Genomic DNA, 25,589 nt, shown 5'->3' on the forward strand with positions numbered 1-25,589 from the left:
TTGATCCAGATGCAAATCTTCCTCTGTCATGCCTATGTATCCGAGGTTACATGGTCAAGTGATCATCTATTTATCACATTTTCTGTATTACAGTGAGTGTGTTTCTTGATGGTCAGTGGTTTATTGGTTCCTGGGGGAATAGTTTTGGAGACTCTGGCATAGTGACAGGTACTACACCTTCCATAGGGATATTGGGCTTTGACTTGTGGGAGACCTTATACAGTGGTATTAACTATGAGGGCAATTTCTGGTGCCTGAGGATGTGTGTATAAGCTTGCCCCTGATGTTTGGTCCTCTTTTAAAGGAGAACAAAGTTAATTGCCAATCATTGACGGTTGCATTTAGAATTTTCAAATGCTTCGTAATGATCTTTTCCCCTTGATTGGACAGAGATAAAAAAAAAATTGGTGTAATAAGTTATCCTAACGTCACTGGGTATATGATAGGTTTCTAGAGGTGACTCTCTGCATTTGTTTTATTCTCTTCTTTTTTCGGCTTGTTTAATGATTTTGTTAAAGTAGTGGTGGTCTATTTGTTTCTGGATCAGTTCCAATGGCTTCGTTACCATAGTTTTGCCTGCTTGAGTACTGGCCTTGATAGCTGCATGACGAATAGGTGAGATTTAGGCATTTGCAATTAAAAATCCATTCAGGCAGTTTTGCAAAGACAAATTGACTTTGCAAATGAATTCTCAGCTTATGCTGAAGGTGCTTTTATTTGACAATCCGTTTGTTCTTGATTTCTTCTTTCCTAACAGTGTGGAAAGGGCACTGAATTTCTGCAGGTGCCCGTTATTCTAAAGTGATAGGTAGGAGGAAGGATCTCAAACTTCAGATTAGGACTTCATTTATTTGAACTTCCTGCTAGGAGACGTCAAGCTTGGCATATCAAGTTGGGTCTCTGCCTGAATCACCTTTTGTAACGAGAAACCTAACTGTTCCCTGGTTGAGAAAGTATTTGCACACTCAACAAGAAGTAGTCCATCTGCACTGACACTAGGATACCACACCATGGCATCTGCTGTGCTGCACCCTGGAACAACAGACACCTGCTCACCAGATGCTACTTGGGTCCTGTGGTCTGAGCAATCTGGTTTACTGAAAGTGAGTCTGCTTCCCTCATCCTGTAGGTCAATGTAATTCCTTGCTGTTCTGATTGAAGCAGTGAATCTATGAACCTTCCAATGCTGTAGATCTCCAGCCTTGCATCTATCATAAATTTACATACAACCCTCCTTCCTCCATGGTCAGCATTTCTTCTTCACTCTTGTGCTCTGAAATCTGAGCTATAGTGGGTCCAAGGGGAAGTGCAGTGCTCAACTCGATCACCTCATTTGAAACTGGCCAAACCTGAGGCCAGAAAGGTGAGTGTGCTCCTGAACAAATGCATTGCTTTTCTTATGGGCATGCTTTTCCGTGTTATTCCTGTCTTGTAATAAGGGAGATCTCCAGTTTGAAAATTGAGAATGATTGAAGTATGTGAATCTATGAAAGATACCAGTTACTAGAGAACTGTATTCAATACTGTGCAAAGGTTGTTTAATTTACACTCAAATCTCATTAGGAAATGAAAAAGTGCATGTAGAAAAAGGCTAAGCATTATTTTCAGAAGCTCTCCTGAAGGATTTCTGCATTTCATTTCTGGCTAGTGCTGGTGAATCATTGCTATAAATCTGTTTTGGACTCCAAAGCCTGCATTCTGATTCTAGTTTTTTGTTGAGCTGATGCCAACCATGCTCTTAACTATCTTCAGAGCTGCAAAACATTTTTCTAGTATTTGCAATTGACAAGTGCCTTGTCTGTTGTAAATACAGTTGGTTGTTACCCATGTGCATATGGAGCCTTTTTTTTATACCAAAAATGATAGTAATAGTAAGTAACAGTTCAATGTTAAAGGTAGATTTCCAACCTTCCTTGTGACAGTGTAGATTAGTTGTAGTATTTCCTTTGTACAAGATGAGTTGGGCCTTAATTAGAGTTTGGTGGATAGGATTATTGACTCAAATATGATTTTAGTCCTTTTGATAAGGTATGGGCACTATGGCCCTCATTCTGACCCTGGCGGTCAAAGACCGCCAGGGCGGAGGACCGCGGGAGCACCGCCGACAGGCCGGCGGTGCTCCAATGGGGATTCCGACCGCGGCGGTAAAGCCGCGGTCGGACCGGCACCACTGGCGGGCTCCCGCCAGTGTACCGCCGCCCCATTGAATCCTCCACGGCGGCGCAGCTTGCTGCACCGCCGCGGGGATTCCGACCCCCCCTACCGCCATCCGCCGGGATCCGGATGGCGGTAGGGGGGGGTCGCGGGGCCCCTGGGGGCCCCTGCAGTGCCCATGCCACTGGCATGGGCATTGCAGGGGCCCCCGTAAGAGGGCCCCTACATGTATTTCACTGTCTGCTGCGCAGACAGTGAAATCCGCGACGTGTGCAACTGCACCCGTCGCACAGCTTCCACTCCGCCGGCTCGATTCTGAGCCGGCTTCATCGTGGAAGCCTCTTTCCCGCTGGGCTGGCGGGCGGTCTGAAGGCGACCGCCCGCCAGCCCAGCGGGAAAGTCAGAATTACCGCCGCGGTCTTTCGACCGCGGAACGGTAACCTGACGGCGGGACTTTGGCGGGCGGCCTCCGCCGCCCGCCAAGGTCAGAATGAGGGCCTATATGTTGTACATCAACTTTGAATGTTGAAAGGTGTTCATTCCTAATACATGCAACTTAATGTGGGTTTCGTCTCTGTCTCTTAACATTGCTTGAAGTTTAAAGCTGTTTGTTTGAATTTGAAGACTGTTCAGCAGCAGCAGCAACTACAGAACCAGCAGTTTCAGAAGCAGTTGGAGGAGAAGATACAACTGTTGCAGCAGCAAAATGTCCCTTTTATTCCCATCACTGATGTTACGCATGATCTGGGTTTCTTCGACACGTCTGGTGCACGCACAGAAAGTTCAGCTGCCAGCACTCCAAATATCTCTCCCAGGGCGTCCAACCACTCAGTACCTTCAAATGTCTCTGTTTCAGAAGTTGGCAGTACCATCTCCAGTGAACAAGAAGATGGAGGTAAAGTTAACGTTTTTCTGCTGTTTTATAGAAAGTAGTAACTTTTGTAACTTTTGCACTAGCAGGATTACTACATAATTGCTAACAAGCATGAACATGTATAAAAAGAAATGTTGTGATCTCTCATTGGTGTGTTTCACCTTCTTTTGCAGTTAATTGTTCCATCATCATTCTCGTATAATCTCAGCATGTTTTCACATCACTTGCATTGCTGTTGCAAGCAGTAGGTGAGGCTGCTTTTTAGCTGCCGCCACAGTCCATAGCCCGCTGGAGTCCTGCTTCACTTAGCCTGGTTCAATGATACCTATAATGGATGAGTTAATAGTAAAATGAAGCCTCCAGGCTGGTGGAGGAAACTTTGCATGGAACAGTTGTATTCCCAATCTCAAATCTTGCTCAAGCGTCACTCTAGCATGAATTGTTTCCATTTCCTGATAGTCTTATTATGAGTGAAGTAGGGGCCAGCTATATGAATAACTGGTTGTGAAATACCGGTTGTAAATTGCAACTAGTGTTTCTGTGACCAGTAAAGAATGTCAAGCACTAATAAGTTGTTTCTTAAAATTTGTGAATCGTAGTGGGTCGCAATCCGACCTGTCTCAAGAATATTATGAAGTAGTTGCAAATTGGAACTCACTACCATTGTAGGGCATTACAGGGATGTTGACTGCTGGGACCAGGAGACTGCCATGGTTGTAATTGCTTTTTAAACAGAGCAAACAGTTATTTTTTAAATGCAGTCCGTTTTCCTCATAGTTAAATGGGGCTGTGCTTAAAAAAAAAAAAGAAAAAAGATTTTCTTAACATTCAATAATTGTGTTCACAAGGGGGACAAAGTGCCAAGGGGACCTCTTCCCTTATGCAATTGCACTGCTATCTTCATTGCTACATAAAATACTGAATCAGTTTTGGGATGACTCAACATGCCCATTGCAGATACAGAATCTGTATCAATTTGGAATCCTATTTTAATAGTAGGAAAACCATTTCTGGCTCCTAAAGGGGGATCATTACATAGGAATAAGCATTTTAACACTCACACATGCAGAATTGGTGTTTGTGACTACTAAAAATGTACAGAAAAGTGATGGATGGATGGATGGATGGAATTCTTGGAATTAATATCAGCCTCTGGCAATTTCTCAGGGCCTCATCTTAGTCCATCATTATTTTGCAAAATGCAAATCATTCTTGGTTCTGCTCCACTGGGAACAGTCCTGGCCGAACTTCCAGGCCACGTACTCCCTGAACCAGAACACAAGCAACCTAAGATCAGTTTTGTCCTGGTTTGGGCTCATCAGCCAGGTATAGCTTGGTTTCCGTGTCAGTGTCAGGCCTCAATCAATCTACTCGCCCAGTCGCCATGGCAAGTCAGATTTGATCAGAGCGAGCTACATTTAGGGACTATTTGCCCCTTTTGGTGAACTAACAAACAGGTGTTCTGTTCTCTTACAAAGGAAAGGAGCATTTAAGATACCTTTAAATCTTGTTTTTATCTTGTCACATTTATTCTGTATTCAGAGACAGAGGTCAAAAGTCAATTTACATCTTCAATTACGTTTCCTTCTCTGGCTGCAAAGTTTTGAGTATCAGTACTGTACAAAAAGTGTGAAATGAAAGGATGTAGGACATCATGTTTTATTATAGCACACAATCAAATAGCTCAAAAGTGAACTGTACAAACATTTCAAAATAAATTTCAGTCGTTATGAAATCCCTTGTTATGAAAAATATTTTAATAGGATGAAAACAAGTCAGAACACTTTACTTGTTGATGTGCAATTGATAAATATATTTGCTGAAACCTAACTTCCACATATTATTCTTTATGAGAACCTGTTTCAGGTCCTGAGCTCACCCCCCACGACCGCAGCACCAACCTGCTGCCTCCTGCCTCTGTCCCCCGACCACGCTGCTGTTTGCGTGTTCGAGGCCCTCCTCCACCCGCAGGCATCCTCCTGCGCCTCATCCCTGGTGTCTAGTGGGCTCTGCCTAGCTCCACTTGACCCGTGTGCCGCTTCCGCCGTCTTGTAAGTTGTTTTTCTGATTGTTTTTCCGATTTTTCTGCGCATCGCCGCCGGCGCTTCTGCCCCCGTTGTGCCCCCCTGATTGCTGTCTCCCCGATCGTGTACTGTGCCATTACTGTATTTCATACTGTGTGTTTTCTATTGTGATTGCCCTTATTTTTGCTCGTTTTTTGTGCTTTTTGCCCCTTGTGCGCTCCCCCAAGCGTTCCGATTCCTGCCGCTGCCTCCCTGCGGCCTCGCGCCCCCATTCGCCGCTCCCTCCCGCCTCCCGCCTCCCAGCTGCTCCTCCCTCCCCCCTCCCTTCTTAATGGCTGGCGCTGCGCGTCGCGAGTGAGCGACCTCTGACCTGTTTCAGGTCCTGAGCTCGCCCCCCATGACCGCAGCACCAACCTGCTGCCTCCTGCCTCTGTCCCCCGACCACGCTGCTGTTTGCGTGTTCGAGGCCCTCCTCCACCCGCAGGCATCCTCCTGCGCCTCATCCCTGGTGTCTAGTGGGCTCTGCCTAGCTCCACTTGACCCGTGTGCCGCTTCCGCCGTCCTGTAAGTTGTTTTTCTGATTGTTTTTCTGATTTTTCTGCGCCTCGCCGCCGGCGCTTCTGCCCCCGTTGTGCCCCCCTGATTGCTGTCTCCCCGATCGTGTACTGTGCCATTACTGTATTTCATACTGTGTGTTTTCTATTGTGATTGCCTTTATTTTTGCTCGTTTTTTGTGCTTTTTGCCCCTTGTGCGCTCCCCCAAGCGTTCTGATCCCTGCTGCTGCCTCCCTGCGGCCCCGCCCCCCTCACGCCCCCATTCGCCGCTCCCTCCCACCTCCCGCCTCCCAGCTGCTCCTCCCTCCCCCTCCCTTCTTAATGGCTGGCGCTGCGCGTCGCAAGTGAGCGACCTCTGACCTGTTTCAGGTCCTGAGCTCGCCCCCCACGACCGCAGCACCAACCTGCTGCCTCCTGCCTCTGTCCCCCGACCACGCTGCTGTTTGCGTGTTCGAGGCCCTCCTCCACCCGCAGGCATCCTCCTGCGCCTCATCCCTGGTGTCTAGTGGGCTCTGCCTAGCTCCACTTGACCCATGTGTCGCTTCCGCCGTCCTGTAAGTTGTTTTTCTGATTGTTTTTCCGATTTTTCTGCGCCTCGCCGCCGGCGCTTCTGCCCCCGTTGTGCCCCCCTGATTGCTGTCTCCCCGATCGTGTACTGTGCCATTACTGTATTTCATACTGTGTGTTTTCTATTGTGATTGCCTTTATTTTTGCTCGTTTTTTGTGCTTTTTGCCCCTTGTGCGCTCCCCCAAGCGTTCCGATCCCTGCCGCTGCCTCCCTGCGGCCCCGCACACCTCGCGCCCCCATTCGCCGCTCCCTCCCGCCTCCCAGCTGCTCCTCCCTCCCCCCTCCCTTCTTAATGGCTGGCGCTGCGCTGGCGCGCCGGAGGCGCGCCAGAGGCAAGCCCGTCTGCGCCCGTCCACGCCTGGACCGCGCCCAGCGCCACCCCCCCTGGTCCTCACGCCCCCGCATCACCCGCGTCCGCTACTCAACCAACGAACTCCGCGCACTCAACTCCGGCCCCTCCGCAGAGTGCTTCCTTGCAACCCCGAAGCACACAAAAGGACCTTTCTCCTGCCGCACCTGCAACTTCTCCTGCGACAGAACGGCGAAGCCAACAACAAGAACTTCCAACACCAACCACCTGAACTGCATCCTCATCAACACACGCTCCGCACGAAAACACGCCATCGAACTCTGGGACTTACTCGACACCACCGCCCCTGACGTGGCCTTCCTGACCGAAACCTGGTGGAACGACTCCTCGGCCCCGGACATCGCAATCGCCATACCGGAGGGATACAAAATCACCAGAAGAGATCGAACCAACGGAATCGGCGGCGGAATAGCCATCGCCCACAAATCTACCCTCAAAATCCACACCCACACGGACGACACCCTCAAGACAGCCGAACACCTCCACTTCCAGATCCACACGGACCCCAACTCGACCCTCAGAGGAACCCTCATATACCGCCCTCCAGGACCAAGAGCCCCCTTCAGCGACACCGTCGCCGACCTCGCGAGCACCCACGCCCTCGCGTCCCCAGACTACATCCTCCTGGGAGATCTAAACTACCACCTGGAAAATAACAACGACGTCAACACCGCATCTCTGACCTCCAACCTCCTCAACCTCGGACTCCGTCAACTGGTCAACACTCCCACCCACATCGCCGGACACACTCTTGACCCCCTCTTCACCTCAAGCAACCACATCTCTTTCAGCCACACCTCCGAACTCCACTGGACCGACCATCACTGCGTCCACTTCTCTTATATGAAAATCACCGAACACCACCGCATCCCTCGACCTCCTCACCGCCGCTGGGGAAAAATCACCCAAGACCAACTAACCAGCACCCTCGTCAAAGACCCTCCACCCGGCTCAACCGACCCAAGCACTGCCGCCATCAACCTCCATCAATGGATCCTCGACTGCGCCAACACCTTAGCCCCACTCAAGAAACCCACCGCCAACCAAGGAAAGAAAAAACCAGCCTGGTTCACAGACGAACTGACCGCCTCCAAAAGCCTCTGCCAGAAGCTCAAGAAGAAGTGGATCCTAGAGCGCACACCCGACAACCTCGCCTCCCTCAAAAACGCCAACCGTGAACACCACCAACGGATCCGAGTCGCCAAGCGCGCCCACTTCACTGAACGCATCAACAACAACGCCCACGACTGCAAAGAACTCTTCGGCATCGTGAAGGAACTCTCAAACCCCAACGCCAACTCCAACGACATCCCGCCCTCCCAGAAACTCTGCGACGACCTCTCCACCTTCTTCCACCAGAAAATCACAACCATCCACGACAGCTTCAACGCCACTCCGCCGCCAGACCCCACCCCTGACATCTCCACAGACGCCTGCCACCTCACCGCCTGGACCCACGTGGACGACACCGAAACAATAACAACCATGAACACCATCCACTCAGGCTCCCCCACGGACCCATGCCCTCATCACGTGTTCAACAAAGCCAACGCCATCATCGCCCCCAAACTCCGCGAGATCATCAACCTCTCCTTCGACTCCGCCACCTTCCCAGACAGCTGGAAACACGCAGAAATCCAACCCCTCCTCAAGAAACCCAAGGCTGACCCCAACGACCTCAAAAACTTCCAACCGATCTCTCTCCTCCCTTTTCCAGCAAAAGTCATCGAGAAGATCGTCAACACACAGCTCGCCCACTTCCTCGAAGACAACTCCATCCTAGACCCCTCTCAATCCGGTTTCAGACGAAACCACAGCACCGAGACTGCTCTCCTCGCCGCCACAGATGACATCAGAACCCAAATGGACAACGGCGAAACCTCGGCCCTCATCCTCCTCGACCTATCAGCCGCTTTTGACACAGTCTGCCACCGCACCCTACTGACCCGCCTCCATGGAGCCGGCATCCAGGATAAAGCCCTCAACTGGATCTCATCCTTCCTCTCCGACAGAACCCAGAGAGTCCGACTCTCCCCTTTCCGCTCCAAAGCCACCAACCTCATCTGCGGCGTCCCCCAAGGATTCTCCCTCAGCCCTACGTTGTTCAACGTCTACATGGCCCCCCTCGCCAAACTGGCCCGCCAACATCACCTCAGCATAATCTCCTACGCGACGACACCCAGCTCGTCCTCTCCCTGACCAAAGACCCACTCACCGCCAAAACCAACCTCCACGAGGGACTAAAAGCCATCGCCGAGTGGATGAACGACAGCCGCCTGAAGCTCAACTCCGACAAGACGGAAGTCCTCATCCTCGGGCGCACCCCTTCGGCCTGGAACGACTCCTGGTGGCCCACCGATTTCGGACCCCCACCCACCCCAGCCAGCCACGCAAGAAACCTCGGCTTCATCCTGGAGTCAGCCCTCACCATGTCCAAACAGGTCAGCGCCGTCTCCTCTTCCTGCTTCAACACCCTTCGAATGCTCCGCAGAATTTTCAAGTGGATCCCAACAGGAACCAGAAAGACGGTGACCCAAGCCCTCGTCAGTAGCAGACTTGACTACGGCAACGCACTCTACACAGGCATCCCAACAAAAGACATCAAACGACTCCAGCGTATCCAAAATGCATCCGCCCGCCTGATCCTTGACATACCCCGCCGATGTCACATCTCCCCTCACCTGAAGGACCTCCACTGGCTCCCCGTGGACAAGAGGATCACCTTTAAACTCCTCACCCACGCTCACAAGGCTCTACACAACACCGGACCTACCTACCTCAACTCCAGACTCAACTTTTACGCCCCCACTCGTCAACTCCGCTCTGCCAATCTCGCCCTCGCCATCGTCCCCAGGATCCAGCGCAAGACCGCCGGCGGCAGATCCTTCTCCTTCCTCGCCGCCAAGACCTGGAACTCTCTCCCCACCTCACTGCGCCAGACCCAGGACCTCCTCGCCTTCAGGAGACTCCTCAAGACCTGGCTCTTCGACCGCTAACAGCTCACCCCCCCCCCCCTCCCCCCCCACCAGCGCCTCGAAACCCTGACGGGTACATAGTGCGCTTTACAAATGTTATGATTGATTGATTGATTGATTGATTATGAGTAAAACTGCATTTTAGTTCGAACATTTTTGACCATTTCTTTGGAAAATGTGCAGTCTGTAAATTACAGTGCACTACCACCTCATGCTTTAGTAGTATATTTATTAAACATGAGTTTTTAAAGATGAACTAAGAAACATTCCTGCCCTCATGACAATGCTATTAGTGAACATGGAGGCAAGTCAGGGGTCTTGTGTATCCTGTATGTGGTCTAGATTTTTATTATAAATGAAGCAAACGTTTAGTCAATGAAATCAAACCAAGTAGGTTTTTTTGTTTAACCGGAATGCTGAACTTAAGGATTGAAAGGTGCTCCGTTTAAGTCCTGATCTAGAGGAAGGTCTCTGAATCGGTTGCAGAGCCCCCTCTTCTTCATCCCACTCCAAGTCCTCGGGTCGTTCGGCTAAGTGGTGGCATAAGAAGAAGCTGAAGAAAGCTAAATGTTCTTCGATTTCATCTCATTTGTAGGCTGACAAGACTAGGAAGCATTGTCGATCTAGGCCTTCATCTGTGGAGCCTGTGTCTGGACCGACTCCTCCCCGAGTTTCTGGGAGCCAGAATGACCCCTGCCCAACTTAAGGAGTTTTATGAGGCCATGCGCCACATTTTTGGGTACCCCTTCGGGTTCCGCACCTTCGAACTCCGCTCTGAGTGGGAACCCATGGATCCATTACTGGATTTGAACCGGCACTGGTCGAGCCACTGCGACCTTCCCTGGCGCTACTTCCGACATGTATGCTCCCGGTTACCTCCCTTGCCTCCGGGCAGCGCCATCCCTATCCTCATTGCCAACTCTGACACGGAGCCGGATGGGGGTCATGTGACGGCGACTCTGGACCCGGCAGGGGCCTTGCCCCCATGTTGGATCATGAGCCTTATTCCTATGAGCTAAGTTAAGGTATGGAATGGGAGGGGTCGCTGGACCCTTTAGTATACCAGCTTCAAGACCCCATGGAATGGGGTAAGGACCTGGATGAAGCCAGTGCACTGGATAACTCTCCAGTGGCTATGGAGGAAGGAGCTTCATATGTAATGGTGGTGCAGAGAGCAGCCAAGGTCCTGGATCTTGAGCTACCTTTGGTGGCAGTCAGGACAAACCTCTTAAAAGAGGTGCTTCAGCCTGGACCTTCATCCTCTGAACCCTGGCTTCCCTTTATTGAAGCCCTTACGGATGTCCTGCTGGGTTCCAGGTCCAAACCCTGTACAGGGGCTCCTGTGAAAAGGACAATTGGCTGCCGCCATCACCTGGCACTGCATGACCCAGGTTTCCTGACGCAATAACCCTCCCCCTCCACCCCCGAGAGCTTGCTTATCCAAGCCTCCACCTCCTAAGGCACGTTCCCGTCCACACCCCTGGATAGAGAATCCAAGAGGATGGACTCACTTGGGAAGATGATGTTTTCTTCTGCCAGCCTGGCATTGCAGCCCGTGAAAACTGCATGCCTTTTGGGCCGTTATTCCCATACGCTGTGGGATACGGTTGCGCAAGTGCTGCCCCAGGTCCCAAAGGTGGCCCGGGCTGTAATTTCCATAGCAGTTGCTGATGGGAGGGACACAGCAAAGTTCACAATCCGATGAGGACTGGACACGACTGACTCACTGGGCAGGGCGGTTTCATTGACAATGGCTCTTAGACGCCATGCCTGATTGAGGACGTCTGGCTTTTTGGGGATGTCCAAGGTAATTTATGGACATGCCCTTTGATGGCATCCGTCTCTTCGGAAATAAAGCAGACTTTTGTGCTATGGCCGAATCCTTGGGCCTCGTGGTAGCCCCTCATCCCCCACTGTCTTTTTTTTTTTTTTTTTGCACCTTATGTGGGTATGGAAGGGGCGTCCAGCCTCTGTGTGGCCAGTGACATGGGATCTGCTGTCCTCATGGATCAGGGAGCTAGCAGTCTGGCCAGTCCAATGCCCCTCCCACTTCCTCCCTGTGCAGCTGCCTCCAAACCTTCCTATTCTGACACTTCCCCACCAGGGAACAGTCATCGGCAGGATCGGCCATCACCTGCTCTGCTGGCAGTCCATCACATCAGACAGGTGGGTTTTGCAGATAGTCCGAAGGTGTGAATCCCTCCCCTTCGAGATTACATCTCCATCCATGCCATCATCCTACGATCGGATGGTAGAGGGTCACTTGGCTGTTCTCTGAGAGGAAGTTACGGCTCTCTTGGCCAGAAGTAGGTTGTGGTTGTTATTCCCACTACTTTCTAGTGCCCAAAAAGGACAAGGGCCTCCGCCCTATCCTAACCTTCGGTCCCTCAATCTCTTTCTCAAGTAGAAGTTCAAAGTGCTCACTTTGGCTCAGGTTCTATCTGCCCTGAACTCAGGAGACTTGATGGTAGCTTTGGATTTGCAGGATGCTTATTTTCACATTCCCATCCTCCCTTCCCACAGACATTACTTGCGGTTCGCAGTAGGCCACAAGCACTTTCAGTTCACTGTGCTCCCCTTTAACTTTACCAGCGCCCCTCGGGTGTTCACTAAGGTGATGGCAGTGGTCGCAGCTCATCTGCACAGATTGGGTGTTTCAGTCTTCTCATATCTCGATGACTGGCTGTTGAAGACAGCCTGGGGCAAGCCTGCCATCTCCCACCTCCAGTCTACGGTAGACCTCCTGCTTTTGATGGGGTTCGCTATTAACGTGCCAAAGTCAAACCTGACTCCCTCTTAGATGCTCCCTTCCATTGGAGCTGTCCTGGACACAGTGCATTTTCGGGCTTATCCTCCTGAGCAGCAAGTCCAGGAAATTCATGCTATAATACAGATGTTACAGCCTGTAGCCTGGATTTCAACGACCATGACTCTGGGGCTGCTGGGGCCTCATGACCTCCTGCATCATGTTGGTGATGCATGCCAGATGGCCTATGCGGACTCTGTAGTGGGACATGAAGTTCCAGTGGGCACAGTATCAGGGGAATCTCTCTGACATGGTCCAGATCTCAGAGGGAACTGCGCGAGATCTGCAGCAGTGGCTAATGAACCACGATTGGGCCAGAGGCAGATCCCGCTCTCTTCCCCAACCAGATCTCACTGTACTGACAGATATGTAATTTCTGGGATGGGGCGGCCACTTGGGAGAGGCAGAGATCAGAGGCATCTAGTCTCCCGGCGGAGTTCAGACTCCAAATCAACCTGTTGGAGCTCTGGGCAATCATACTAGCATTGAAAGCAATTATTTCTCAAAGGGAGGATAGTGCAGGTGTTCACGGACAACACCACGGCCATGTGGTACTGCATCAAGCAGGGCGGAGTGGGGTGGTGGACTCTTTGTCCAGTGCCTCTGCACCTCTGGACGGGGCTGGAACAGGGCATTTCCCAGGTGGTTCAACATTTGGCAGGCTCTCTGAACACCAGTGCGGACAAACTCCGCCGACAATGCTTAGTCATTCACGAATGGTGTCTCCATCTGTAGGTGGTGCAAGGTTTCTTTCAGCAATTGGGCTAGCCTTGGTTAGATCTGTTCGCCTCTGCAGAGCGCGCGCAACGTCAGCAGTTTTGCGAGTTGGAGATTCCAAGGTGGCAATTGCTCTGCAACGCTTTTTGTCTTGAGTGGAACTTAGACTTCCTGTGCTCCTTTCTGTCCATACCACTTCTCCCCATAGTTCTCAAGAAGAGCAAGAACGGCTGGGCCCAAGTAATCCTAGTGGCTCCAGACTGGGCATGAAGAGTCTGGTATCCCGAGCTTTTGAGCAAGGCCTTTGATCCTCTGATCAGAATGCCCCTTAGGGAGGATCTTCTCTCGTTGCAGCAGCAGAGGGTTCTCCACCCGATCCATCCCAGAAATTACATATCTGTCACTACCTTACTCGCAAGGTAGGCCATTCGACGATGCTTTCTCTGCTGAGCAAGCAATGCGTCGATTTTGTTCTTCACAGGGAAGGGATGTGTCGGTTTCCGGCCAAGCAGCCTCCGGTCCGTGCTGTAATTTAGAAGATTTTGACTCCCAGGGTCGATGCGGGGAAAATTCAGACATGCTGTGCAAAGGGTCCCCATTGAGAACAGGCACTGTGTCAATTCTCCTGCTGCGAGGCAGGTGCTGTGTTGATTTTTCAGCTACGGGACAGGCGCTGAATCAATTTGTCTGACTCTCACACAGCAGTGCATGGATTTTCTCCCACACCAGCTTCCACTTCTAAAGGCCCAGGGACTGGAGTTGGCAAGACTTAGCAAGTTAGGACTCTCAGCAGAAGAGCCCAGGCACTGGCAGATGAAGTGTTTGATGTCCCTGGAACTTCAGAAAAGGGGGCAAGCTCAGTCCAAGCCCTTGGACAAACTTCACAAGAAGTTTTTCAGAAAGCAAAGTCCAGTCCTTTCCCTCTTAAGACAGAAGCAGCAGGCCAGCACAGCAAAGCAACAGGCAGAGTGGCAGGTCCTCCTCAATCATCAAGCTCTTCTCCTTGGCAGAGGTTCCTCTTGATCCAGAAGTCATCTAACAATCTGGGGTTTTGGGTCCACTACTTGTACTCATTTCTGCCTTTGAAGTAGGTAAACTTCAAAGGAAAGTATTTGTTGTTCACAAGATCCTGCCGTGCCCAGGCCTGGCCCCAGACGCACTCCAGGGAGCTGAAGCCTGCATTGTGGGAGAACAGGCACAGCCCTTTCAGGTGCAGGAGTCAGCTCCGCCTTCCCCACTCTAGCCTAGGAGACTCAACATGATATGCAGGACACACCTCAGCTCCCTTTGTGCCTCTGTCTAGAGGGGATTCACAAACAGTCCAACTGTCTGTTTGACCCAGACGTGGATCCCACAGGCAGGCAGAGGCACAGAATGGTTAAACAGGAACATGCCCACTTTCTTAAAATATCATTTCCAAACAGTCTAAAAATGAACTCTACCAAAAGATGTATTTTTAAATTGTGAGTTCTGAAAACCCAAACTCCATATTTCTATTTGCTCTCAATGGGAAACTGCACACAAAAGACATTTAAAGACAATCCCCATGTTAACCTATGGGAGAGATAGGCCTTGCAATTGTGAAAACCAAATGTGGCAGTATTCCCCTATCCCTCTCAGGAATTGTACAGTACACCAATACATTTCCTACCTTTTACATACACTGCACCCTGCCCTTGGCCTTGCTAGGGCCTACCTCAAGGGTGACTTACATGTAGAAAAAGGGAAGGCTTGGGCTGCCAGGACGAATTGGCAGTGCAAAACTTCCCACACAGACACTGCAGTGGCAGGTCTGTGACATGTTTACAGAGCTACCTATGTGGGTGGCACAATCACTGTTGCAGGCCCACTAGAAGCATTTGATTTACAGGCCCTGGGCACCTCTGGTGCACTTTACTAAGGACTTAACAGTAAATTAAATATGCCAATCATGTATAAACCAATCGCCAATACAATTTATACAGAGAGCATATGCCCTTTATCACTGTTTAGCAGTGGTAAAGTGCCCAGAGTCCTAAATCCAACTAAAATAGGTCAGAAAAAATGGAAGGAGGCCAAAAGTCTGGGGATGACCCTGCAAAAAGGGCCAGGTCCAACATTGTGGCTCTCATTCAGGAAATTCATTTTTTTCTGCAGCATCAATAGTCCTTGTTTTTATATACGCCAATCAATGACACATTACACCAGCATTTTTCAGCACAGCCAGGTCTGTTCTAAGTGGGGCAGCACTGCATCCTGAAGCTAACCTGCTGCTAATCTGTTAGTTTTATTATTTAATAAGTCAGTAAGTTAATGTCTAGTTCACTGTCATTCCATTTCATTCACTAATGTGAGTGCATGTGCACATTGCTCCAGTTTACTTTCTTCCTATAGTATAATAACGTTAATTCCTGTTGCTTTTTTTTGTCCTATGAGAGTTCCATGCCCCATTTACCTGCTCTTTTTGCTGTGCAATGACCATCACATTTGGCTCACAATTGACAGTGATATTGAAAAGGCCAAGTTAAAAAGCCCAAGTTGTGATACATTGCTTGAACGGTTTGGATGCATTGGAATGTTCAGGGTCAAAACTTTGCACGTCTCTGGTGAATTTGGCTCAGGAGTACGTTCACTGAAAAAACAAAGGTTAAAGTAACTTTATAGTTAGGTGAACCTCTCAGTGACAACATTAATGTTTTGAAAGAAAAAAATCCCACCAGCTATAGTTAGGAGAACTAACTGTAACTTGAGCCCCTGCCATACACTGCTTATTACCTCACATTTGCCATCACTCATGATATGTTCTATGACATTATTTATGATATCACTGGTGACATCTCACATGACATCACTGATGGCATCATACAAGCATTATTTTGCATGGACTTCCCTCTTGTTCCAGACCTCTCTCTCAGATAACAGGCTTGCATTAATGGCTCCATTTATGGATAAGCAGACCTACCTATAAGTACCTACTGGCAACGGGTAGTAGGTAAAAAAAAAAAAAAAAAAAAAATTATATATATATATATATATATATGTTCAATGGCATGTGTAGCTGCAGATACACATGCTGTGCACAGTCCGCCATCTGGTGTTGGGCTCGGAGTGTTACAAGTTGTTTTTCTTCGAAGAAGTCTTTTCGAGTCACGAGACCGAGGGACTCCTCCCATTTCGACTCCATTGCGCATGGGCGTCGACTCCATCTTAGATTGTTTTTTTTCCGCCATCGGGTTCGGACGTGTTCCTTTTCGCTCCGTGTTTCGGGTCGGAAAGTTAGTTAGAATCTCGGAAAAAATCGTCGGTATTGTTTGCGTTCGGTATCGGGTTAGTTAGAACAAATTGACACCGAATTTTGAAGAGCTCCGGTGGCCCTTCGGGGTTTTTTCGATCCCCCGTCGGGGCCTGGTCGGCCCGGCCACGTGCGACTTCAAGGCTGATGGAACGGACCCCATTCCGCTTCTGCCCAAAATGCCATAACAAGTATCCGTATACGGATCAGCATCTGGTCTGTAACTTGTGCTTGTCCCCCGAGCACAAGGAAGATACTTGTGAAGCCTGTCGAGCGTTTCGGTCGAGGAAGACGCTGAGAGACCGAAGAGCCAGGAGACTACAAATGGCGTCCACGCCGACAGGTCAAGAACGTTTCGAGGAGGAAGAAGAAGCTTTCTCCGTCCACGAGTCGGATTCTGAAGAACTCGACGCCGAAGAAACACCCCAAACCGTGAGTAAGACGTCGAAAATCAAGACTCACGAGAAGTCCACAAAAGCCCAGGGGACGCCACCGCCAACAGGCCATGGCTTAACCCGAAAACTAGGTGACCGATCCAAGGCACCGAAAAAGGGCATGCTGGTGTGGAAGTCATCCGACTCCGGTCGAGATACCGCCACACAGCAACCTCGGAGCCGAGACAGCGGCTCCGAGAAACTTCGGCACAGAGACAGCGGCACCGAAGAATTTCGGCACCGAGACACCACGCCGAAAACAAAGAAGGTTTCTTCGGAGCCTAAAAAGACTTCCGAAAAGGTTTTGGTTCCGAAACATCCAGCCTCGGAGCCGAAAACTAGTTCCTATACAGAGGAACAAGGATTAACCTCCCAATTACATAGATTTGGAGAGGAGCTTCAAGCTGTAGAGCCTGACTACACGCAAAGAAGGCTTCATATTCATGAGGACACAGGGAAGATAACCACTCTTCCCCCAATCAAAATAAAAAGGAAACTTGCCTTTCAACAAAAGGACAAGCAACCACAGGCAAAAGTGGCAAGGAAAACAACCCCACCACCGTCTCCACCACCATCAATACATGCATCACCAGCAACAACTCCACCACTGATGCACTCACCAGCTCATACTACAATGAGTCAGGATGATCCCGATGCATGGGACCTTTTCGATGCTCCAGTGTCTGACAACAGCCCAGACTCCTATCCTACGAAACCGTCACCACCTGAGGACAGTACATCCTACACACAGGTGGTCGCAAGGGCAGCCGAATTTCACAACGTCACCTTACATTCTGAACCAATTGAGGATGACTTTCTGTTTAACACCCTATCCTCCACCCATAGCCAGTACCAAAGCCTTCCCATGCTCCCAGGAATGCTAAGACATTCAAAACAAATATTTCAGGATCCAGTTAAAGGCAGAGCCATAACTCCAAGGGTGGAGAAAAAGTACAAGCCACCGCCAACAGATCCAATCTATATTACAACACAACTAACACCATACTCAGTAGTTGTCGGGGCAGCTCGTAAGAGAGCCAACTCTCATACCTCAGGAGACACACCACCTCCAGACAAAGAGAGCCGCAAATTTGATGCTGCGGGAAAAAGGGTTGCAGCACAAGCAGCAAATCAATGGCGTATTGCCAATTCACAAGCACTTTTGCCAAGATACGACAGAGCTCATTGGGATGAAATGCAACATTTCATCGAACACTTACCCAAGGAGTTCCAAAAAAGAGCGCAACAGGTGGTAGAAGAGGGACAAAGTATCTCAAATAATCAGATACGGTCTTCCATGGATGCAGCAGATACAGCTGCAAGGACAATAAACACTGCAATCACGATACGAAGGCACGCATGGCTGCGCACTTCAGGGTTCAAGCCGGAAATCCAACAAGCTGTGCTCAATATGCCATTTAATGAACAGCAATTGTTTGGGTCGGAGGTAGACACTGCCATTGAGAAACTCAAAAAAGACACCGATACAGCCAAAGCCATGGGCGCACTCTACTCCCCGCAGAGCAGAGGCACATTTCGAAAAACACCTTTTAGGGGAGGGTTTCGAGGTCAACCCACAGAAACCACAACCTCACAAACAAGGCCTACTTACCAGGGTCAATATCAGAGGGGAGGTTTTCGGGGGCAATATAGAGGGGGCCAATTCCCAAGAAATAGAGGAAAATTCCAAGGCCCCAAAACTCCTCAAAATAAACAGTGACTCACAAGCCACACAACCCCATCACATAACACCTGTGTGGGGGGAAGACTAAGCCAATTTTACAAACTTTGGGAGGAAATAACAACAGACACTTGGGTCTTAGCAATTATCCAGCATGGTTATTGCATAGAATTTCGCCAATTCCCTCCAAACGTCCCACCGAAAACACACAATATGTCAAAACAACATATAGATCTTCTAGGACTAGAAGTTCAAGCATTGCTACAAAAGGACGCAATAGAATTAGTACCAAATCTACAAAAAAACACAGGAGTTTACTCACTGTACTTTCTAATACCCAAAAAGGACAAAACTCTGAGACCAATACTAGATCTCAGAACACTAAATACCTACATCAAATCAGACCACTTTCACATGGTCACGTTACAAGACGTAATCCCACTGCTCAAACAGCAAGATTACATGACAACATTAGACCTAAAAGATGCGTATTTCCATATACCAATACATCCTTCACACAGGAAATACCTAAGGTTCGTATTCCAAGGAATACATTACCAATTCAAAGTGTTGCCATTCGGAATAACAACTGCGCCAAGAGTTTTTACAAAATGCCTGGCAGTAGTAGCTGCACATATCAGAAGGCAGCAAATACATGTGTTCCCGTACTTAGACGACTGGTTAATCAAAACCAACACGCTAAGACAGTGTTCACAGCACACAAAATATGTCATACAGACCCTTCACAGGCTAGGTTTCTCCATCAACTACGCGAAGTCACACCTTTTGCCGTGTCAGACACAGCAATACTTAGGAGCGACAATCAACACAGCAAAAGGGATTGCCACTCCAAGTCCACAAAGGGTTCAAACATTTCACAAGGTAATACAGGCCATGTATCCAACACAAAAGATACAAGTCAAAATGGTAATGAAACTCCTAGGCATGATGTCTTCATGCATAGCCGTTGTCCCAAACGCAAGATTGCACATGCGGCCCTTACAACAGTGCCTAGCATCACAATGGTCACAAGCACAGGGTCAACTTCTAGATCTGGTGTTGATAGACCGCCAAACATACATCTCGCTTCTATGGTGGAACAGTACAAATTTAAACTGAGGGCGGCCTTTCCAAGACCCAGTGCCACAATACGTCATAACGACGGATGCTTCCATGACAGGGTGGGGAGCACACCTCAATCAACACAGCATCCAAGGACAATGGGACATACATCAGAGGCAGTTTCACATAAATCACTTAGAACTGTTAGCAGTATTTCTAGCGCTGAAAGCATTTCAACCCATAATAACCCAAAAATACATTCTTGTCAAAACCGACAACATGACAACAATGTATTATCTAAACAAACAAGGAGGGACACGCTCGACACAGTTGTGCCTCCTAACACAAAAAATATGGCATTGGGCGATTCACAACCACATTCGCCTAATAGCACAATTTATTCCAGGGATTCAGAACCAGTTGGCAGACAATCTCTCTCGAGATCACCAACAAACCCACGAATGGGAAATTCACCCCCAAATACTAAACAATTACTTTCAAATTTGGGGAACACCTCAAATAGATCTATTTGCAACAAAGGAAAACTCAAAATGCCAAAACTTCGCATCCAGGTACCCACAAGATCAATCCCAAGGCAATGCTCTATGGATGAACTGGTCAGGGATATTTGCGTACGCTTTTCCCCCTCCCCCTCTCCCTCTCCTTCCATATCTAGTAAACAGGTTGAGTCAAAACAAACTCATACTAATAGCACCAACATGGGCAAGGCAATCTTGGTACCCAACACTACTAGACCTTTCAGTAGTACCTCATGTCAAACTACCCAACAGACCAGATCTGTTAACACAACACAAACAACAGATCAGACATCCAAATCCAGCATCGTTGAATCTAGCAATTTGGCTCCTGAAATCCTAGAATTCGGGCACTTAGACCTCACACAGGAATGTATGGAGGTCATAAAACAAGCTAGAAAACCTACCACTATACACTGCTATGCAAATAAGTGGAAAAGATTTGTTTATTACTGCCATAATAATCAAATTCAACCTTTACACGCATCTGCAAAAGAAATAGTAGGATACTTACTACATTTGCAAAATCTAACCTAGCTTTCTCTTCCATTAAAATACATCTTACGGCAATTTCTGCTTACCTACAAATTACGCACTCAATTTCATTGTTTAGGATACCAGTCATAAAGGCGTTTATGGAAGGCCTAAAGAGAATTATACCACCAAGAACACCACCAGTTCCTTCATGGAACCTCAACATTGTCCTAACACGACTCATGGGTCCACCTTTTGAGCCCTTGCACTCTTGTGAAATGCAATACTTAACGTGGAAAGTTGCATTTTTAATTGCCATCACATCTCTAAGAAGAATGAGTGAAATTCAAGCATTTACCATTCAAGAACCATTTATTCAAATACACAAAAATAAAGTTGGTCTACGGACCAATCCTAAATTTTTACCAAAAGTAATCTCACCGTTCCACTTAAATCAAACGGTAGAATTACCAGTGTTCTTCCCACAGCCAGATTCTGTAGCCGAAAGAGCACTACATACATTAGACATCAAAAGAGCACTAATGTACTACATTGACAGAACAAAACTAATTCGAAAGACAAAACAATTATTTATCGCCTTTCAAAAACCTCATACAGGAAATCCAATTTCAAAACAAGGCATTGCTAGATGGATAGTTAAGTGCATTCAAAGCTGCTATCTTAAAGCTAAAAGAGAACTGCCTATTACACCAAAGGCACACTCAACCAGAAAGAAAGGTGCTACCATGGCCTTTCTAGGAAATATTCCAATGAACGAAATATGTAAGGCAGCAACATGGTCTACACCTCATACATTTACCAAGCACTACTGTGTAGATGTGCTAACTGCACAACAAACAACAGTAGGTCAAGCTGTATTAAGAACATTATTTCAAACTACTTCAACTCCTACAGGCTGAACCACCGCTTTTGGGGAGATAACTGCTTACTAGTCTATGCACAGCATGTGTATCTGCAGCTACACATGCCATCGAACGGAAAATGTCACTTACCCAGTGTACATCTGTTCGTGGAATTAGTCGCTGCAGATTCACATGCGCCCACCCGCCTCCCCGGGAGCCTGTAGCCGTTTAGAAGTAGATCTTAAAACATTTGTACATTTGTTAATATATTACTTAAAACTTTATTATGTACATACGCATTCACTCCATTGCATGGGCACTATTACTAGCATACACAACTCCTACCTCACCCTCTGCAGGCAAAACAATCTAAGATGGAGTCAACGCCCATGCGCAATGGAGTCGAAATGGGAGGAGTCCCTCGGTCTCGTGACTCGAAAAGACTTCTTCGAAGAAAAACAACTTGTAACACTCCGAGCCCAACACCAGATGGCGGACTGTGCACAGCATGTGAATCTGCAGCGACTAATGCCACGAACAGATGTACACTGGGTAAGTGACATTTTCCATATATTCACTAGAGAAAACCAAAGGTTACAGGAACGTTCTAGTTGGACTCAGATTTCACTCATACAAAAACATTGAAATCCAGCATTTAGTTATTTCAAGTAACTATAACTCGTGGCCTAAAGTAACTATAACTTCCCTGCCATGCACAGTTTTTTCTTCAATAATTTGACTTCTGATGTTTCATTGATTCATTTTTTTGACGTTATAAAATTTGTCATGAGTGCTGTAATATCTGGGGTAATTATCAGTTCATGGGGTCGGGCGTGAGTTATAGTTACCTTAGGCCGCAAGTTATACCTGTGCGGCCCCCCTCAACCTAGGGGACCGCCACTCCCTAGGGCCGGCTCCTGCTATGTCCACGGGTGCCCACCCCAGGACATAGGTGTTTGCAGTAACTTGGTGGGAGATGACAGCTTCCACCAAGTTACAGTAAACACTCCGCTTACAGTGAGGGAGAGCTGTCAAGCAGCTCTCCCTCTCTCCGAGCGGAAGTCTCCTCTGTCTCCCTGCCTACGGAGATGCAGGCAGGGAGACAGTAAGAACATTGCTGTCCGAGAGAGGGAGCTGCCTCAGATAAAAAATTAGAAGGCCGGGCCCCAGGGAATGGGGGCCAAAATCGTCCGTGGGCCACACAGACTTGCAATCAACAACCGCTGCGCATGGCCAAAGGTAGTCCCTGGGGCAGATGGGGGAAGTCGTGGTCCCTCCGCATTCAAAATTTCAATGCCTGGCCCCTCCGGGGGCTTCTTTTTAACAAGCGCAAACTCCTGTATCTCCTGTAAATATGGGGTTGATATGGATGAAATAATGTCACCCTTCAGCAATACACCAATAAAGATGAAGGGACCTTACCATTGTAGAACAGAATTAGCAGTTTATGTACTTGGATGTCAATGTGGCCTACAATACATAGGTAATACATAATTCCAGGCCCATAAACGAGCATTACAGCATTTAAGAGCCATTGCCAAAAGAAACTTCATATACCCCGTGGCTAGGCATATTGCTGAAATACATGGTGGTGACGTGGAGGAACTGCAGTACTTTGTAATAGATGGAATTCCTGTGCTGTAGAGGTGTGGCAACATGGAGATCAGGTTAAGACAACTGGAGAATAGGTACATAATAAAATTGGACACCAAGGTACCAAATGATTTGAATACTGAAGAGGAGTTATACGCTTTTTGTAGTTTCTCTATAACTTCTATTAACTTTACTGAATTTGAGGTTTAAAGTATGACCCCCTCAACCCATCTGACTTATTGCACCCTGATTAATGATACTTTTTTTTCCATCAGTGTATATAGCAGTGTGAGCTATCGGATTCCATAAATTGAGTTATTAGCTTCGAGATAATATCAATGTGTATACAAGACAGGCGATTAATGACACATTTGGATACACAGTCAAGATATGTAAAGTGAGGTGAGTTTGTGGATCTGTTTTGTTAGGCTACAATAGGGTTTGTATGACCCACTTGGGCATGATTGTGTGGTGGCTACAACATTGATTGCTTTATCATGCAGGCAGAATTGGACAGTGAGGTGAGTTTGTGGGGTAACTCTGTGAGGCTACAATAATTTATGTATGACCTACTTGGATAGGATTGTGAGGTGGTAACAAGGCTGAGTGCATTATTTTTCATGAAGTTTATTTGTTTATAAATATTGCCTGATGGCATGTCCAAAATTGACTGGAGCAATGACAGGAGGGTGTAATGTGCAATCAGCAAATTATGTTGAGTCACTGCCATATGGTAATTTTAGTAAGAATAAACTAGATTAGATTAGTCTGCTGAGTGTTCCAGGCAGTATCATGTAAACATATATGGTGTAAATACATTTTAAGAGAGATTGGGGTTGCCATACGGAACATCTATAACATGCGATGGTTTATTAACATTTGCCTGTGAGTTGGTAGCATCAGAGCTTATGGATGGAATATGTCAACTGTATGCATTGGTGTTTCCTTTAGCCCCCATGTAGCACATAAGACCACATTGTTATAAATGGGCAACGCGAGAGCAAAGATGTGATGTAATCATTTTGATTGCATCCTTGAATGCAATTATGCATTACCTTTATTATGGAATAAAGCCCCAAACGTTGTTCATTTGATATACAGGGAGTGCAGATTTATTAGGCAAGTTGTATTTTTGAGGATTAATTTTATTATTGAACAACAACCATGTTCTCAATGAACCCAAAAAACTCATTAATATCAAAGCTGAATATTTTTGGAAGCAGTTTTTTGTTTGTTTTTAGTTTTAGCTATGTTAGGGGGATATCTGTGTGTGCAGGTGACTATTACTGTGCATAATTATTAGGCAACTTAACAAAAAAAAAATATATGCCCATTTCAATTATTTATTATTACCAGTGAAACCAATATAACATCTCAACATTCACAAATATACATTTCTGACATTCAAAAACAAAACAAAAACAAATCAGTGACCAATATAGCCACCTTTCTTTGCAAGGACACTCAAAAGCCTGCCATCCATGGATTCTGTCAGTATTTTGATCTGTTCACCATCAACATTGCGTGCAGCAGCAACCACAGCCTCCCAGACACTGTTCAGAGAGGTGTACTGTTTTCCCTCCTTGTAAATCTCACATTTGATGATGGACCACAGGTTCTCAATGGGGTTCAGATCAGGTGAACAAGGAGGCCATGTCATTAGATTTCCTTCTTTTATACCCTTTCTTGCCAGCCACGCTGTGGAGTACTTGGACGCGTGTGATGGAGCATTGTCCTGCATGAAAATCATGTTTTTCTTGAAGGATGCAGACTTCTTCCTGTACCACTGCTTGAAGAAGGTGTCTTCCAGGAACTGGCAGTAGGACTGGGAGTTGAGCTTGACTCCATCCTCAACCCGAAAAGGCCCCACAAGCTCATCTTTGATGATACCAGCCCAAACCAGTACTCCACCTCCACCTTGCTGGCGTCTGAGTCGGACTGGAGCTCTCTGCCCTTTACCAATCCAGCCACGGGCCCATCCATCTGGCCCATCAAGACTCACTCTCATTTCATCAGTCCATAAAACCTTAGAAAAATCAGTCTTGAGATATTTATTGGCCCAGTCTTGATGTTTCAGCTTGTGTGTCTTGTTCAGTGGTGGTCGTCTTTCAGCCTTTCTTACCTTGGCCATGTCTCTGAGTATTGCACACCTTGTGCTTTTGGGCACTCCAGTGATGTTGCAGCTCTGAAATATGGCCAAACTGGTGGCAAGTGGCATCGTGGCAGCTGCACGCTTGACTTTTCTCAGTTCATGGGCAGTTATTTTGCGCCTTGGTTTTTCCACACGCTTCTTGCGACCCTGTTGACTATTTTGAATGAAACGCTTGATTGTTCGATGATCACGCTTCAGAAGCTTTGCAATTTTAAGAGTGCTGCATCCCTCTGCAAGATATCTCACTATTTTTTACTTTTCGGAGCCTGTCAAGTCCTTCTTTTGACCCATTTTGCCAAAGGAAAGGAAGTTGCCTAATAATTATGCACACCTGATATAGGGTGTTGATGTCATTAGACCACACCCCTTCTCATTACAGAGATGCACATCACCTAATATGCTTAATTGGTAGTAGGCTTTCGAGCCTATACAGCTTGGAGTAAGACAACATGCATAAAGAGGATGATGTGGTCAAAATAC

At 47.6% G+C, this 25,589-nt stretch overlaps 1 protein-coding gene across 1 annotated transcript in view; it reads left to right on the forward strand.

The window, feature by feature from the left end:
• ERN1 (endoplasmic reticulum to nucleus signaling 1) overlaps positions 1 to 25,589 on the forward strand; it is a 371,447-nt gene that overhangs the window by 232,608 nt on the left and 113,250 nt on the right. The window contains exon 13 of the mRNA XM_069199936.1: positions 2,779 to 3,049. Coding sequence (XP_069056037.1) covers positions 2,779 to 3,049 — 271 coding nt within the window. The remainder of the gene's footprint in view (positions 1 to 2,778; positions 3,050 to 25,589) is intronic.

The sequence above is a fragment of the Pleurodeles waltl genome, chromosome 7, assembly GCF_031143425.1.
Source record: "Pleurodeles waltl isolate 20211129_DDA chromosome 7, aPleWal1.hap1.20221129, whole genome shotgun sequence".
NCBI classification, from domain to species: domain Eukaryota; kingdom Metazoa; phylum Chordata; class Amphibia; order Caudata; family Salamandridae; genus Pleurodeles; species Pleurodeles waltl.